Below are 16,200 nucleotides of genomic sequence, written 5' to 3'. Positions count from 1 at the left end.
TTATTTGCATTAAAAAACATATATTCGTACGTCATCCAACCGGCAAATGGATGTTGATATGTTCTTTAATTATAACCTTAGAAAATTATATTAATAATCCTTTTGTTATCATTATCTTCTATGGTGGAGTCATCGTGAATTGTAACTATATATGGTCTCAATTGTAAAACTTTTATCAGATTTGCTAAATTAGTTGTTGAAGATCATTTATGTCTTAATATTACAACAAACATAATCATGTCGAATGACTATAAATTTGCTTAATTATTGTTTTTGAACAACATCCTCAGTTTTTCACAAATACTAAACTTATTAGAAAAAAAAACATTTAATAGACCATCTTAAAAGTTATATATAGGAGTATATAATATACATAGTTTATATATGTATTGTGTTGTTTTATTTGTTTACCATTTATTTGTTATAAATTTATTTAAATATAATTATTTACCATCGACTCACTATGACGATATTTTTTTAACAAAATTCAAAAGATTCCTTTTGCTGATGACGATCTGATGTTAAAAACAACTAAAAACACAGATGGTAATAATTAATTAGATATAAGGAAGTGTTTAGCTAAATTCGAAATATCGGTGATTGGTGAATTCAATGTTGTGTGGATATGTTAGTTTAGTGGGAAAAGATAAAAATACCAAAAGATAGATTCGTTGCTTTATTAAAAAGGAAAGTAACGTATTATTATACGATACTTTATTAATTGCTTCGTCTGAATGTAACTGTATTACTAATAATGTTGTTGACATGGAAAACAAATAAAAACCTTATCACTAATGTTGCAATTTGCCAAGAAATGGATGTCGAATTTTGCTTTTTAAATGGAAAACTAGAAAAAGAAAGAATATGCTTATACCAAGAAACGAATTTTCTTTTGGTTAAGCAAACCAATATTGAGAGAATGAGAGGCTACTACTTTTTAATCGAAACATTACATATTTACATTATCAATATTCGTGAGAGTTACTCAATGAACTACCATTGGTGAAAGAAAATATATTCAATTCATAAACATTTAAAAAAAAAAAATAGATACAAAATTTTATAAATTTTAGAAAAGAACAGAAGATACGAAAATGACATGTTACTTTATATATGTTGGAGTAATGTATTTGAGAATTATTCGTAGATTCCATAACACTAAAACGTAGATAGATAATGTATAATGTGATCCATCCATCATGTGAATTAGATTCGTGTTCTCGCTTTTGTCTACTCGTATCCTTTCATGATGCGGACACAATCATAGTGTCTCACATAACATGTTCATTTAACAACACCTTCGTTACTTGTTTCGATGTTTAATATTTTCACTATTTGGTTATATATTTGTAAAGGCTCTGAATTTACGAGCACGTACGTCTCAAGAGTCAAAAACACCTGAAATATTTGTAAACCAAATAATCAACTGATTCGAATACATTAAAGTATAATACTTACATAATAGCCATGAGGGAGTTTAGTCTTAGACGCAGCAGCGCTTGGTCAAGGAAGGAACCAACACAACTACAACATCCGCGGTTAGTCTACCAGCTGGTAAATTCCTTGGTATGCTTAAGAGCAGCCGCAACCGAATCAACATGTTCTTGACCACGACACATACGGCCATACCATTTCTAAGAATCAAAATTAATAACCGAGGACGTGAACGTGATCATTTTTGGTGGCGGATTAGGTGAATCTCGGTCATCTATGTGACCCATTTCAGTTACTCATTGACTTGATCATGTCCTTGGAGTAAAGACGCCCATGAGACCGTCCAGTCCCATTCCTAGAAACTGAAAAGAACAAATTGTGGAAAACCAGAAGATTTAACTTGTATGTTCGGATTACACTCTTTTACATTGCCTTAGTCCCCAAGTCTGTTGTACATAGCGTAGATGTTCACAGCTGGAACTGTATGTTGGGATTATATATCGTCATGAATACTATAAGTAGGTTGTTTAAAGATAAAATTATCAAGCATCAGACAATACAATAACATCTGACATTAATACTATTACACAACAGATACATTAGTTCATTCAACTCGCAATACACACACACACTAGCTAGTTTTTTTATACCATTCTACTTGCGATACTTGAGAGATACTAGAAAGATGTAGTTTCCAAATGTCATGAGCAATTATTTTCTCAGGGGAGTTCTAAGCCTAAGAGATATCTGTAGTTCGACTTCATCAAGAGATAAATCACAATACTTTCGAATTCATCAGTAGGGTCTCCCATGTCCATGAAAAGCACCAAGTTTGCCGGCGCAGGGTTCTCTTTTACCCACGAAAAAACGTCAGAAAATATTTGATCATGCCTCGCATCTCTCTCACCTGCGGGAGAGTGAGTGAAAGATACCCCGGCGGAGTTAAAGTCATGATCTTTCCCATCATCATCATCATCACCATAAGCCCTGATTGAGACGACATCCGTACCGTCGATACCAACTTCCGTGAGTTTCTTTTTGATGTTCTGCGTAACCTCAGCAACACTGCGGTCATCACTAATCTTGCAATCCACAGTGTCCCAGAACACACCTGTCGGAACCCCTGCCCAAAACATTGAAAACAAAACATTAAGAGCTAGCTGTTACGAAATGGAGACTAGAAACATCAGATCTGAGTATTGCAAAAGGATTTAGATCGATCTACTATGACAACAAACAAAGTAGGGATCTTTACCGCCGAGCAACATGGTTTTTGTTTTAATTTTTTAATGGACTGATGATCGAGAAACCTGATCTCGATCAGAAAAAAAGGGGCAAGATTAGGGTTAGTAGATCTGTTAATGTGTCTGCGGATAAAATATGCTATATGATGATGATTAAAAGCTTTGTTTTGGGTTTCAAATCATCAGCTACTCTTTATGGGCCGAAGATGAGTTCAAGCCCAATATCAAGCCTTCAAAAGGAAATTGTATATTAGCAAAAGTTATTATATATGGGAAGTTGACTGTAGTTATTCTTTTTTCATAATTGCTCTTCTTATTTTGTAACTACTTTTATTTTATAAATAAATTGCCAAAAAATGATCTTATATTAAACTATATTTACTAATTTTCCTACAACAAACTTTTACCATGACTTCATGTAATAAGAAAATAAGAAAGTAAAATGATTGTGTGGTAAATGGTAATAAACCATTTCACTCAAACTTTAATTTAATCAGTATTGTTCTATAAATTTCCAAATATAATCTAAACTCTAAATTTATTTATTGATGTGCGGCGTTATCAGCTTATACTATGTACAAATCACATTCTTCCGAAACAAAATCAAATTTTTTTTGAAAAGAGGATAGTGATCGTTGGTACTGAGTTTCAACGATTAAAAGTCCATTAAGCAACAGCCCACTAAAGACGATATGTTTAGAGCTGTAATCGGCCTTGGGCTGGTACTATCGGAGGCCTAGCCGGTTGGTTACGTTAACAAGCAGGAGAAGGAGAAGATCTCGGAGATATAGTTGAAGAAATCGAAGACAATCTGAGGATCTAGCTAACGGAAGAAATAGTATCAAGTAGATAGTATAAATAAGAGGAGTAATTCTTGTAACACACCGTTCAATGTACGATAATTCCAGTCAATTTCATGTTTGAGTTCGATATTCTTAGACTATCCTTATTGGGCAATAAGGATGCCCTTAGATCTTTTTCGAGAACCTAGCCATAAGTTCCCTTTAATTCTAATTACTTTCAGCTAATCATAATATAGTGGTTTATTGCACCCACAGTGATGTTAATTGTTGAATTAGCACAGAAATTTTTTACTGTATCTAGATCTCGATTTATTACACCTCCAATAGAGAAACAATACGATTGCTCAGGGGAAACAAAACCAGAACCGAACCACAACAACAGCTCAACCAATTCTTCCTATACAAACCGGAATTTAAATACAAAAAGAAATGCTTAATAATATAGTACAAAATAATCTTCCTTTTTGTTTGTTTGGCTTTAGAATGGGTTCCTCTGGAATCGACAGTATAATTATAATTCATGTTTTATACGATTAGGGACTGATTCTGCAAAGTTAGAAGTCACCTCGTCGGCCTCGAGCTCGAGCTACGAACAGTCACACCGTGCAAGAACTTGGCATAGCCTAAGAAATTCAGCTTCCCATCTGAACTTCGGATCCAATCATTAAGCAGAGGATACGCATTTGGTCCCAAACTCATCTCCTGCATATGCCGTAACAACTCAAAATTCATGCAAAAGATATTGGTTTCATAAGATCTCACTCTCAGAGATATATTGAAGTCCCTACATACCTCGGCGAGTTCTTGGACAGAAATGGCTCTGCTTCCTTCACGTTCAAAGTGGTCAAAGGCTATCGTTGCGATCTGTTCCCATTCTTCAAGAGCCTCAAGTTGATAAACGCTGACCGCAGCAGCACAAAACTCTTCAAAATCAAGTTTTCTATGTGCCAAGGGTTGCATCTTCAGTGAACACACAGAAAAAGAGTATTACATATGTAGTTTTAGCATAGACCAGAAATGCTACGAAGATGTGTTGATATGTACCAAGTTTAAAATGTCAGGAAGCCTAGATTCGATCATAGCATCCGTAGCATATCTTGTCAGAGCCTGCAGTTACCACAAGATAAGAAGACTGTCGGATTTATAAATTGAAGAACAGTGGTACTAAAGCTATTGTTAGACCAGTGAAGATGAGTGTGGAAATCACCCACTGACCGTAGTGAAATTGTGAAGATACAGGCCTCCATCTTCTGGGTCCAGAAGCATAAACTGTGTTTTAAGGAACACGAGTTCTTCTTCGGGTATAGCTTTCGATAGAGACTGTGGTACAAGTAACAGCAAAATAAAGATAACATTTAGGAACAAAAAAACTAGTGAAATATGTTGCCATGCATGTCAGTGTATTCTTTTACTTATTTTTTTGAAAAATGTGATTATAATCTTAAGGGAACTGTTAAACTCTTGACAAGATCTGAGTGACTTTGGTAACAAATGGATCTGATCTATTTTATTTTCATATATGCTATCATATTTGCAAGGGTAAACTTCATGTTAGAACTATTTTATTATTAGAGAATCACCTTAAGTGCTGCTCGTCTGAAAGGCGATGCTCGAATATAAGACTTCACCAATTTGTAGACAGAGAAATCTAGAAGTAAACCAGGGTTTTCATCTCGAAGCCATGGATGAGCTGCAAATTTAATCATACTCATCTTTAAGTTTCACCAATCAATATCACTAAATTTAACACTAGTTGTTAGGTACTTACCTAAAGCTTGAGAAGCTGTCATTCTTTTCCTGTGGTCTTTGTTCAAAAGCCTTTTCACGAAGTCTTTGGCAATAGGAGATATTGAAGGCCAGGGCAAATCTTCGAAATTCGGATTTGCTCTAAGAACACAACGAAAAATAGCAGACTCGGTTCTTCCGTAAAATGGTCTACTTCCACAGAGTAATATGTAAGATATGACACCAATGCTCCATATATCAGCCTCAGTGCTATAGGATCTGTGGAGTACTTCAGGTGCAACATAGTATGCACTCCCTACCACATCGTTGAGACGTTGATCTGATTAAAGACCACCACAAAACATTCAGACATTAAGTGGCTACATAAAATTCTACTAGGCAGAGTCATGTATAAGAAAGAAGAACAAAGAAAAAGATCATTACCGAATCTAGCGAAATCAGACAAGCCGAAATCTATAACCTTGAGTACTGCATCCTCACTTTTGCTGGTAAAGAGAAAATTCTGGATACAACCGTACAATATTTGTCAAGAAACAACATCTACATACTCATGATTTATTCAAACTGGTAGAAACAGAATGTGTACCTCCGGTTTCAGATCACGGTGCACAATACCTTGAAGATGGAAGAAAGCAGTTGCGGATAAAATCTGCACAAGAATACGCTTAGCATCTGCTTCCGGGTATCGACCACCTCTGTAGTAAGATATATATAGACGGTACACGATTAATTAACTATATATACAACACAAAGCTAACTAATTATCTTGAGTAGGCCAAAATATAAAAACAGAGGAAAGACTAGTTTTGAGACTACCTTGCCAAAATTCTGTCCAATAGCTCCCCACCTTCACATAACCTGGAATCAAATTGAGTCAGTATCCTAAGTCAACTCACTTCCTAAACTTTCTCATACTACTGGTACTATTACAACTATACTGTTCATACACAATAGTTATACACAGGGAAGCATGAAAGAGAGACATACTTACTCCATAACAACAAAGACATTATCATCATCCTCAAACACATCGTAGAACTTAACCATATGACTATGCCCAGACAAAGCTTTCAACAACTTCACCTCTCGACGAACATCTTCAATCGATAAAGCTGATGTCATCTGAAACACAATATCAACACATTGTATATCAAGGAACAAGACAAGAACATGAAACAGTAACAATTGTTATATATGTTCCAGTAACCTTGGAATCGATCCACATTGTAACAAACCTTAGATTTAGAGATGATTTTGACAGCAACAGCTTGACCTTTGATCTTGCCTTTCTTTGCTTTAGCCCAACAAGTATGACCAAAATGCCCTCGACCCACCTCTTTCCCAAGCTCATACTTGCTTTCAAAATTCTTAGCAAATCCAAAATTCTTATCCAACCTCCCTCCGACTCCGCCACCGCTACCTCCGGCTCTACCGTGATCGACTTCTTCGCTATCTTCAGGGATCGGACCGTCTCGCGGCTGTGGTGCTGCACCTCGTCGCCGTCTCAGAGCCGCCATAATTGGTTTCGCAGGTGAAGGAGGCGGGAACGGCCATTTGAATTTTCTTCCCGGAGTTCTCGCCGGAGACGGAGCTACTCCCGCCGGTAACGGGCTTTGGAATGGGCTGATTGTGTAAGGGTTGACTTCCGAAGCAGCCGGAGACTGGGGAATAGACGATGAAGTCGTCTGGTGGTGGTTGGCATTAGAACGACGAGGTAACTGAGCTGTTCCGGCGGGGATCTCGCCGTCATCGTCGACGGTGGAAATGTTCCGGCTGTAACAGTGACCCATCGTCGCCGGATTGTTTGAAAGTCAAAGTTTAGTTTTGATCGGTGAAAATAAAGTCAATACATCGGACGGTGAGGAGACGAAGTTGAGTAGTAAAGGTTTCAGAGATCATCAAACAAAAAAAAATAATGATGTTTGAATGACCGCTGGAGAAAAAAAAAAGTGAGGCGAAGAATTAAAATAAAATAAATTAATTTTTAAAAATAAAAAATAAAGCGAAAAAAACATTATAACGGAAGAAGAAGAGAAGGGGTGTGTTGAAAAATGCCGGTGGTTTGCTAAAACGACAGCGTAAGAAACGTGATTACTACGATAGCCACGTGAGTTTAGTGACGTGTGATTAATGATTTCATTTATGTGTTGTTGTCTCTGATTTTTTAATTTTTATATTTAAGCTGGAAATTTAATATTTTAAAGTGATTTACAGACAATTAAATTGTTATAATTCTTTTTAATTGGTATTATCAAATTAAAAGTAATAATATTTTAAATTTCAGATTATTTTCTCGATTTTGGATAAGTTATTTAATTTATATATAGGTGAAGATCATTACTTTGATTCAGTTGTGTTTTTCGCATTTAACTCCAATTCTTTGTAGTTGGTATCATCAAAATACAATGGAATTCTAAAATGAATCATTTTTGAAATAGAATAATGACTTCAAAATCTTTTAACTATAGAAAATATATAAAATTCTCTATTTTACCGTTGAAAATTGAGAAAGGTTTTGAAGAATTTGACACCAAATTAGAGTTTGGATAACAAAATAAACACGGCAACCATCGGTTTAAATACACTTGGTACGCATTCAACCATCGGTTTTGTCCAAAACTGCGGACGTTTGAATAATATGGTTGACATCGAAATAGTCATTAGTCACGTTGGTTTTTTTGATAGCATTGAAGAACAAGTCTAGATTTGTAATTGTTTGGTGCAATATTAGAGAAATAATAAATCTTGGGTCCAATATATATAGTATAAAATAAAATATCTTTGATTTGAATAATTGGTTCAATCGGCTGCACATAACCGATTCGGTTCAATAGTCGTACCAAAAGTAATCATTACCAGCATTATAACCGTGTGATTGTGGATTGTGAAATGATAATCGCTTTCTAATCAACTGTAATCTTGGTTCGTTGTTATCTAAACCGGTGCGGTTTGATCTCTCCTTTGGTACGCTTTGTGGCCGGTGGAATCTAGCCGCTGTTGAGGCCGTGTTAGACATGTAATTTGGTATTGAATGGACTTGCCGTGTGACGCAAGACTTCCTACTTGGCGTCTTGTCTTTGAGTGAGTACGTATTAATATTATACGTATCGATCTCAACTATCTTGACCGGTTCAACGAGAGCCTGATCGGTTGACATTCTCCTTCCGGTTTCTTGATAACCGAACCGGTTTGATCTACTCGGTCTTGTGTCCTCTAATTCGCTTTCACTGTGAGCTTCTCTCTCTGTGGTTCTCCACATCTTGTAAACCCCAAAGGTATATTTAGTATACTTAAAATGAAAAGTTAAAAGCAAAAGTGGAAAATGGTGTAGTGTGATTGGTTGAACCTGTTTAGAGAAAGCAAGAGACAAAGAAGTTTCATCGCCTGGATTAGTCGTGAGTTTTTTCTGGTGGTTTAGAGCTCGAGCCTGGAACTGAACCAAAGCCTGAACACGTAGCAAAGTAATGCTGGCTCGTCTACGCACGTTGTGGCCTCTCACTAGCGCTTGTAGTTTCACAACTCCTTGTAAAGCCCTAAATGCCGTTCGTGCCTTGAGTTACAAGTCATCAAAAGCAAGCTTTAGTTTCGTCAATAAAGTGATAAATCTATTTGTGAACTATAATAAACAAACCCATTACGGTAACACACCGTGAGTATGATGTTTCAACATTCAAGTTTGTGTGGTAACTATGGCCAAATACAAGTTCCCGGACGAACTATACAAAAGTACAAAGTGGTTTGAAAGCATAATAAGGATTATATACCAGGCATCCTCGGAAAGCTGTCTGAATGAGAATAGCAGCGACGTGTCTTTTCAGGTAGACAGACTTCCGACAGAAAAAGACGGCTTCCTTGGACGTCGGAAATGCAGTTTTCTCAGTTTCATCTGCCGCTGCAATGATCACGTCAATAGCCGTCGAGTTAATGTTGCCGGCGTTTCTTATGTTCATTCCGACGTCTATTGCAGAAGGATCAGAAGTAGCTTTCTTAAATAGCCATCTTCTTTTTCTTCTCATCTTCACCAACAAAATTATTATTATTTAATATATAATTTATACTCCAAATTTCAATTAATAGAAAAATGTAATCTCAAAATTTCCAAATTTGAAGTCAGTTGATAAAAAAAAAATCAGGTTTTCTCACAGTCAGTGGAGATTTTTTTCTAAAATTCTATTGAACCATCCAAACTTGAAGCTGAAGAGTAAGAAAAAAGTGTTTTTTTTTTTTTTGGGATCTATCGAATCTTACATGTAAATGTTATGTTGGTGTATTTAATATATTCCATAGTATGAATTAACGAAGATAAAAATAGAAAAAAAAACAAGAGGGGTAATGATCAGTGTGAGAAATATACCGGTCGTTGGTGCTGTTCGTCCTCTTCATCTTCGACGAGGTCGTTGTTGTCTAGTCGACGAGTTTTTCTTCTAGGGATTATCTTCTCCGGCGACCGGAAAACTTTCTTAACCGCCGTGAACCATGTGCTTCCGCCAGTTTTCCCCATCAAGATCGATCTGCTGCTCAATATATATATGTCAATTATATATTGTCACTTAGATAGTGTACATATGGAATGAGGGACTATATAAGTTAAAAAGGAACACTCACTCTCCTTTATGAAGAACAAGAACCTTTTTTGTTGCCCAACTATATTAAATTATAAAGTTCTGAACATGTATGTTTTGGCATTTAGCTATGGTAGACGCATTAATAAGTGAAACTCGAAACTCTGATTTATATCAATCGTATGATGCGTTCAATGGTTTATATGATTATTAATTTTAGTTTAACATTTGGTTGGTTTAGTATTTCCTATTCAATGTTAGTAATTAATTTCTACTATTGGAAGAAATATATGCATGGTCATGTTATGTAATTAACGGTCATGGATAGTCACATAATGCTTTATTGTATTCGGAAAAGCAGGAAAAGGGGAAAAATGTTGGAATAAGAAGAATAACGAAGCCGAAAACAAAAGATAAAGAAAGTGAAAAGAAAGAATAGGTAGGCATGCTTTGTGTTTACAATAAGCTTTGTGTCAGAAAATAAAAATATATAGTAATTGTAACATGAAAGAATGTGTCAATGTTGGAAGTAGGCATATCACACATCTCTCAAGAGTGCATAAAGTAGTTGTTCATCCTCATCATCATTTCTTAAAAACCATTAACGTCACTGTTTTAACTCGTTTTATCATGATTTCGTGTATTCACTCTTATAGCTTTGATTGTTTGGGATAGTGATTGAGCTCTACAAAAAAAAAAAAAATGTATATATACCCTAATTTTTAAAATACTATCACGAATTGTAAATGTTTACGTAACCCACATATGGAAAAATATCGAATACAACAAACCTTCTTTATTTCGTTTTAACAATTTTCTTTGAAACTAAAAACGCCTTAATCACGATATTATCACATCAAATCAAATCATATGTATAAAGAGAAAAATACAACTGAAAATAGCTGAGTTTTTCTAAATATTTTTATCTACATAATTTTTTTGCAAAGACATAGTATCTTATTAAAAAAAACCACCTTCTGCGTCATCAGAAGACAAATATTTTATCTTTCACCGAAAATCAAATAGAAATAGCCAGAAAAGCATATGATGGATGATGCAGAAGGTGTAACGAAAGCAAAGCACCAACACAAGACAAAGCAGAGAAGACCTAAACTGAAATCAAGAACTTTAAAAATGCGGAAATTTCTCCAAATGTCTTAAATAGATCATAAAAACATCCAAAGGGTAAATTTCAACAACAATTGTTTTGTTTTGGAGAGACTATAGAAAGGAGAAAGTTTAGAGACCAAAGATCTTGAATTGTTCAAAGATACCCGGGCAGGCAGGCTCTGCGACCGCGAAGCAAACTTAAGATAAATCTAATAAGAGTTTATAATATAAACACAAAACGCCTCAAGTACCTTCTTCTTTAGACTTCTTCTTCAGCTTTCTATCTCTCTCTCTCTCTCTCGTTTTCTATATAATTTTGAGATCCGCGGGCGAGAGTTCTTTTGCCGTGATACATTCACTTGAAATCAGCGCGGGGAAAGTGCGGCCTTACTGGTGTCTTTGATGGGCTTACCCTTCAAGAACAGATAAATCAACACAAAGATGAATACATATTTCCCAAGAACAAGGACAATACTAATAACAACTGAAGAGATTGCTTCTATTATTACTCTGCTTATGGAAATATATCTAGCAATTATGGAACTGAGAAAGATGTCACATTTTATGCAAATGAACTAGAAATAGAATTAAGTGAAGAGCTAGCCAAGTCGAAGTGATTACTATCGATCCATGACATGTTTGCTTTTTAGTATGACTAAAACAACAACCTACCATTCAAAAGTTGACATTTTAAGGGGGTCGGATAGAATAAGAAAATAGAATCAGAAGATGAAGAAAAAAGAAAGAAAGGACAGGTTAAAATGTTGAAATCTTTACCTTATTGGGAGTGCCCCCAGGAGAATACCACTGCAGTGAAGAGCAGCAATTGCACTTTCCGCCTGAGATAACAAAGCAAACTATGAATGAATCTCCATTGAGAATCCAAAACACATTTTGAATATTGAACCCTTTTACGTAAATTCCTATTCGAGTTTATGCATCTAAATCAGAGATACAAAGAAGCTCAGAAGAGTCTTTGAATGGTAAGAAGCTTTTTAAGAAATGCAACCTATCAAGTAACTAAGAAGGGATAATCCCAAGTTTTCCTTAACTAGATCAAACCGGCATGCAATTCAAAGAGTACAATCTTTACTAGACCCCGAAACTATTCAGCAAAACTAATCTCCATAATGGGAACACTTCAATTGAAAACCTAGGCAAAGAGAATTACCAGGGCAAACTCAACAAAAGCAATACGGGTTTGGTGATGAAAGTCTCCAAGCCTCAGACGATGAACCTAAAAAGATACATAACAAAAATATTGATTGCAGAGCATAATACATATAAAAGCGTAAAAATATCGTTGCACTCCAAAAAAAATCCATACCTCCCCGCAAAACATTTCAAAGAAGCCTTTCAAGTCAACTTGAGTGATCTGCAAATTTAAGCAACAGGACACTGAAGAGAGTTAGCTTATCCAGTACATAAGCTGTTAACGGTTTCAAATATAAGATAAGATCTCATCAAAGAAATGTCCACTTACCCTCTTGTCAATGTTGGTACAGTAAACAGTCCTCACACACATCTCACGCTCATCCTCCGACTGAGAGAAAGAAAGCACCATTTGGCTCAAGAATGATTAAACTGATAGATTTTTTACCAAATTAAGTCATTATTATGTGAACTTACTCTTGGAAGGAAAGTCGGGTTAACAGGGGCAATAGCAGTTTTGGAAGGAAGAACCTTCAGAGGGTAAAACCCGAGCACAGTACCTGACATGCTCAAAGCAGCCCTAGCTCCCTCTGCAGCAACATTTCTTGATTAGATAAGAAACATTGCTTAAGAAACTCTCAACTAGAGTAAACAAAAGTTGATGCGAAAAGTACCTTCATTGGTGAATTCAATGAAAGCAAAACGAAGGACAGAATTTGGATCACCGCATACACGACAATCCACAACCTTTCGATCCCAAAATGACAAAAAAATGATATGAGAAAACTAGTTACTTGCAAATAATTAAATCATTTGATACATAGTAAAGATCATTCAAGTACCTGTCCACAATTAATAAAGACACCTGCAAGGTTCTCCTCGGTAACCTACACACAAAACAAAGTAAAAGAGGCAGTGGTCATAAAAATGGATTCCCCTACGAAGAAAATGTTATTGAAAATAGCTTCCCTCATTTTACCTGTTGGTCGATGTCAGAGACATATACAGTTCTCCTGATTACGTCATCCTTTTGAGCCAAGCTTGTTCTTTTGTTCATTCTTCGCTTCCCCTGGCCAAAACTCCTCCTCTGTAGCAAGTGGCAAAATGAGCAACACACAAATTACTATATACACACGAATTTAATCCATAGTATACAGTTTTGCATACTTATCTTTCACACATCTCACAGCTAATAGTCTATTACCATTGTTGTGTCCACAGAAAAGATATATACTATGTAGTCAAAACCCAAAAACTTCAAAGCTCATACAAAAATGGAAATTTCCACCAAAGGCAGCCATTTTCCATTTTCCCTAAGTGTAAATGATAAGAAAAAGCAAATAGTAAACAAAGAAAGTTTAACAACCCACACATAAAGTGAAACTGCTTCTGTATCAATGATCAAGTGATAGACACAAGAACACGTAAAGCTCAAAACTTTTTTTCTGTTATTTATTTGCTGAATAATGTACCACTATACAAGCTTTTTCAATCAACAAACAAGCTAGCAAATCATGGTAAACACAACAAAAGCTCAAAATTTTAATCACCAATTCACTGCTCCTCGCTGTATCATCAAAATCTACAGAAGATTAGAGAAACAGAAAGATCAGAACCCACAAACTAATATAGAAACTAAAAAGGACATTTTATAATCCATACACCAAAACACATCCATTTCCTAGAGTTGTAAAAGTCTTCCGTATATGCTAACAATCAAACCTCAGAAAATAATTATATACTCAGCAAGCAGACATCAAATGAAGAATCAAGACTGTCCATAAAAACATAGCAGAACACAAACTTTACAACCATCCAGAAAACAAAACACAGAGATCATAATTCAGAGAGAATATTTAAGGATGATGATGAATAGTATACCCTTCTAGCAAAATGATCATTCCCATCTGCAACAAGTTTAGGTGGCGCAGCAAAATTGTTAGTAAACCCTAATCCATTTCTCAAAACCCCAGATTGACTTCGAGCAAGTGAAGGAGGAACAAACTCCTGAGCCATCGGATTAAGCTTAGAAAACGCATCAGCCAAATCTTTGATCTCACTCTTGAGACTCCCTCCATTGTCATCTCTCTCACCATTCTCCGATTTCGTCGACTCGAACCCATTTCTGTTAAACCCATTTAAAGTCTGAACCTTTTGAGCAGTCTCATTGATCCGATCGTCTGTTTCTCCAGTCGAATCAATGCTAGGAGGAGGATTCGATGAGTCAGATTTAGGGCTCTGATCATCATCAGGACATGGCGGCTTCGTCTCGGTAGCTGAAGCGACAGTGTTGTTGTCTAAATTCTGAGCAGAGGAGTCCACTTTAACACCAGCATTCTCAGCAACAGCCATGATCGGACCAAAAAGGTTGAATCTTTAGAAGATCAGACAACAACAAGTTACGAACTCGTCGATTTCTGCATCAAAGCAACCAAACTAAGCAAGAGAATATAAGAAGAAATAACAAGAAAATAAAAAAACAGAGAGAGAAGAGAGATCAAGAAATCGATACGAACCCTGAGAGAGGCTTATCTCGATCAATGGTTAAGCCATAAATGGAGAGAATCCAAGTTAATTAAAAAGATCAAATGAGAGCAGAAGAGAGGACTGAAACAAAGAAAAATTGGAATTTTTTTCTTTTTTTCTTTGCGAGAAAAAATAGTTTAAGACAAAAAGGAAAATTCAAGGGGGATGATTAGAATAGAAGGAACACAAAGACCCCTTTGGTTATAAATAAATTTAACTTTAACTTGTTTATACTTTTTCTTCTTCTTCAATGTTAAGCTGTTGTGTACTAGTTTCTTCTATGATGGCCTTTGGACATCATCCATATGAATATTTTTATCTTCTTTTACTTTATTGTTATTTCTTACGAAGCTTCCTACTTTTTTTCTCATTTGTAATTAAAACAAAATCTATATATAATTATGAATAAAAAGTTTGAATATTATTTTAAAATTGAAAGGTCTGCAATCTGTATGATTTAGAGCTTTAATTAAATTTAGTTGAAGTATCTATCGGTTTAAATTATTTAGGTAATTTCATACTTATGAATTTTTTGTATCATATTTTGTGGTATATCCAAAGTAGAATGCTATTGTTAATTAATTGATTTTTAATAGTAATGAATGTTTTCAAATATGGCTTGTACTACCTACCATATATACAATGATATTGTTTTGGGTTTGATTTTCACATAGTGATATTTGATATTCCAGTGCAATGTAAATAATTACCTTTTTGCTAGTAAAATATATTAGCTTTTATCATCCACGATAAATATATTATTCGTATATTTCTTACTACAATATCTGTAATTAAGAGCATATAGTATTTTCTTTCTTGCTAAATTCACTGATATCAAAAAGAGATTACAAAGTTAGTATAGAGAACGTCCGAATACTAATTATTACCTACGCATAATTATGAGTTATATAACAAGAAAGATACATAAAACGATGATTTCTGATTATAAGCTTTACTTGCTAATGTATTAATAAATCCATTATTTTCCTTTTATATTTGATTTTACTCTAAAATGTAAATTGCGGATATCCAAAAAATCAACATCACATGCACGGTGTTTAAAATAATCCCTACTATAGTAAAAGAGAAGTACAAAAGTTTCTTGGGTCGGGTTTTTTAAAAAAATTAACCCGAAATTTTTCAATTGGATCTTACTAAAAATTTAAAGATATTAAATACCAGTTTCCATATATATTATTTCGAAATCTAACAAATTAAACCATCAATATCGGTTTTGGAAAGTACATTAATCTTAATTTGTTTAAGGAAAAATACATTAATGTATGATTTTGTATATTGGTTTAACAAATTAACCTAAAAATCAGAAATATGAATTAAATATAAAATATTTATCAAATTATCCATAATATTTCAAAACAAAATGTTCCTTAAATATCTTATATTAATATTTAGATGTATAGTTTTCTCCTATATTAACTATGATCTTCACAACAATTACGGGATAATTCATTTTCAACCATCTTTAATATATTTATTTGGCAATAGTTTCGAATTTCTGGCTTGATTATAAAGCTAATCTTTTTTTCAACGCTAACCTAACTATAAGAAAATATTATCTATATAAATAAGTTTCTGCTACCAGAAAATTGTAACATAAACACA

The 16,200-nt window shown here is 34.7% G+C and overlaps 4 protein-coding genes across 6 annotated transcripts; all 4 read right to left on the bottom strand.

Moving 5' to 3' along the window:
• Positions 1 to 1,944: 1,944 nt before the first annotated feature.
• Positions 1,945 to 2,783, bottom strand: LOC17886536. The gene is made up of 2 exons (XM_006291962.2): positions 2,690 to 2,783; positions 1,945 to 2,557 (listed from the first exon to the last, which is right to left on the bottom strand). The coding sequence occupies exons 1-2, from the start codon at positions 2,700 to 2,702 to the stop codon at positions 2,154 to 2,156; spliced, it is 417 nt and encodes a 138-aa protein (XP_006292024.1). The 5' UTR covers positions 2,703 to 2,783; the 3' UTR covers positions 1,945 to 2,153.
• Positions 2,784 to 3,736: 953 nt separating this feature from the next.
• Positions 3,737 to 7,193, bottom strand: LOC17887546 (CDPK-related kinase 6). Its single transcript, XM_006290720.2, has 11 exons — positions 6,463 to 7,193; positions 6,219 to 6,349; positions 6,044 to 6,085; positions 5,814 to 5,922; positions 5,651 to 5,729; positions 5,250 to 5,546; positions 5,062 to 5,171; positions 4,697 to 4,801; positions 4,526 to 4,588; positions 4,274 to 4,441; positions 3,737 to 4,183 (listed from the first exon to the last, which is right to left on the bottom strand). Exons 1-11 carry the CDS (start codon positions 7,015 to 7,017, stop codon positions 4,043 to 4,045), a joined length of 1,800 nt encoding a protein of 599 aa, XP_006290782.1. The 5' UTR covers positions 7,018 to 7,193; the 3' UTR covers positions 3,737 to 4,042.
• Positions 7,194 to 7,961: 768 nt separating this feature from the next.
• LOC17885614 lies at positions 7,962 to 11,241 on the bottom strand. Of its 2 annotated transcripts, none has more exons than XM_023782500.1 (5): positions 11,151 to 11,241; positions 9,582 to 9,741; positions 8,992 to 9,243; positions 8,574 to 8,777; positions 7,962 to 8,486 (listed from the first exon to the last, which is right to left on the bottom strand). In XM_023782500.1, the coding sequence occupies exons 2-5, from the start codon at positions 9,726 to 9,728 to the stop codon at positions 8,055 to 8,057; spliced, it is 1,035 nt and encodes a 344-aa protein (XP_023638268.1). In that variant the 5' UTR covers positions 9,729 to 9,741; positions 11,151 to 11,241; the 3' UTR covers positions 7,962 to 8,054. The 2 variants fall into 2 exon arrangements, with proteins under 2 accessions (XP_023638268.1, XP_006292208.1); XM_006292146.2 differs by having other exon boundaries at positions 9,582 to 9,738.
• LOC17886759 (polyadenylate-binding protein-interacting protein 10) lies at positions 10,911 to 14,755 on the bottom strand. Of its 2 annotated transcripts, XR_002833837.1 has the most exons (12): positions 14,568 to 14,755; positions 13,933 to 14,468; positions 13,031 to 13,138; positions 12,894 to 12,938; positions 12,726 to 12,798; positions 12,529 to 12,641; positions 12,383 to 12,442; positions 12,227 to 12,274; positions 12,071 to 12,136; positions 11,677 to 11,738; positions 11,151 to 11,312; positions 10,911 to 11,078 (listed from the first exon to the last, which is right to left on the bottom strand). XR_002833837.1 is itself a non-coding variant. In XM_006291283.2 (11 exons), the coding sequence occupies exons 2-11, from the start codon at positions 14,401 to 14,403 to the stop codon at positions 11,255 to 11,257; spliced, it is 1,104 nt and encodes a 367-aa protein (XP_006291345.1). In that variant the 5' UTR covers positions 14,404 to 14,468; positions 14,568 to 14,755; the 3' UTR covers positions 10,911 to 11,254. The 2 variants fall into 2 exon arrangements, 1 of the variants encoding a protein (XP_006291345.1); XM_006291283.2 differs by having other exon boundaries at positions 10,911 to 11,312.
• Between the last annotated feature and the right edge of the window lie 1,445 nt (positions 14,756 to 16,200).

Source organism: Capsella rubella, unplaced genomic scaffold (genome assembly GCF_000375325.1).
Source record: "Capsella rubella cultivar Monte Gargano unplaced genomic scaffold, Caprub1_0 scaffold_5, whole genome shotgun sequence".
NCBI lineage: Eukaryota > Viridiplantae > Streptophyta > Magnoliopsida > Brassicales > Brassicaceae > Capsella > Capsella rubella.
This window is presented reverse-complemented; position numbering and strand designations above follow the sequence as displayed.

Coding starts and splice junctions, on each gene's coding strand:
- LOC17886759 (XM_006291283.2), bottom strand. CDS start 14,403: ATGGCTGTTGCTGAGAATGCTGGTGTTAAAGTGGACTCCTCTGCTCAG. Junction 12,275..12,382: donor GTACCAACATTGACAAGAGG/GTAAGTGGACAT, acceptor TTAAATTTGCAG/ATCACTCAAGTTGACTTGAA. Junction 11,739..12,070: donor CTTTTGTTGAGTTTGCCCTG/GTAATTCTCTTT, acceptor TTGTTATCTCAG/GCGGAAAGTGCAATTGCTGC.
- LOC17887546 (XM_006290720.2), bottom strand. CDS start 7,017: ATGGGTCACTGTTACAGCCGGAACATTTCCACCGTCGACGATGACGGC. Junction 5,730..5,813: donor ACCGTGATCTGAAACCGGAG/GTACACATTCTG, acceptor GGTTGTATCCAG/AATTTTCTCTTTACCAGCAA. Junction 4,802..5,061: donor TCAGACGAGCAGCACTTAAG/GTGATTCTCTAA, acceptor CTTGTACCACAG/TCTCTATCGAAAGCTATACC.
- LOC17885614 (XM_023782500.1), bottom strand. CDS start 9,728: ATGGGGAAAACTGGCGGAAGCACATGGTTCACGGCGGTTAAGAAAGTT. Junction 9,244..9,581: donor ACGAACAGCACCAACGACCG/GTATATTTCTCA, acceptor TTGTTGGTGAAG/ATGAGAAGAAAAAGAAGATG. Junction 8,487..8,573: donor CTCTTGCTTTCTCTAAACAG/GTTCAACCAATC, acceptor GGGGTTTACAAG/ATGTGGAGAACCACAGAGAG.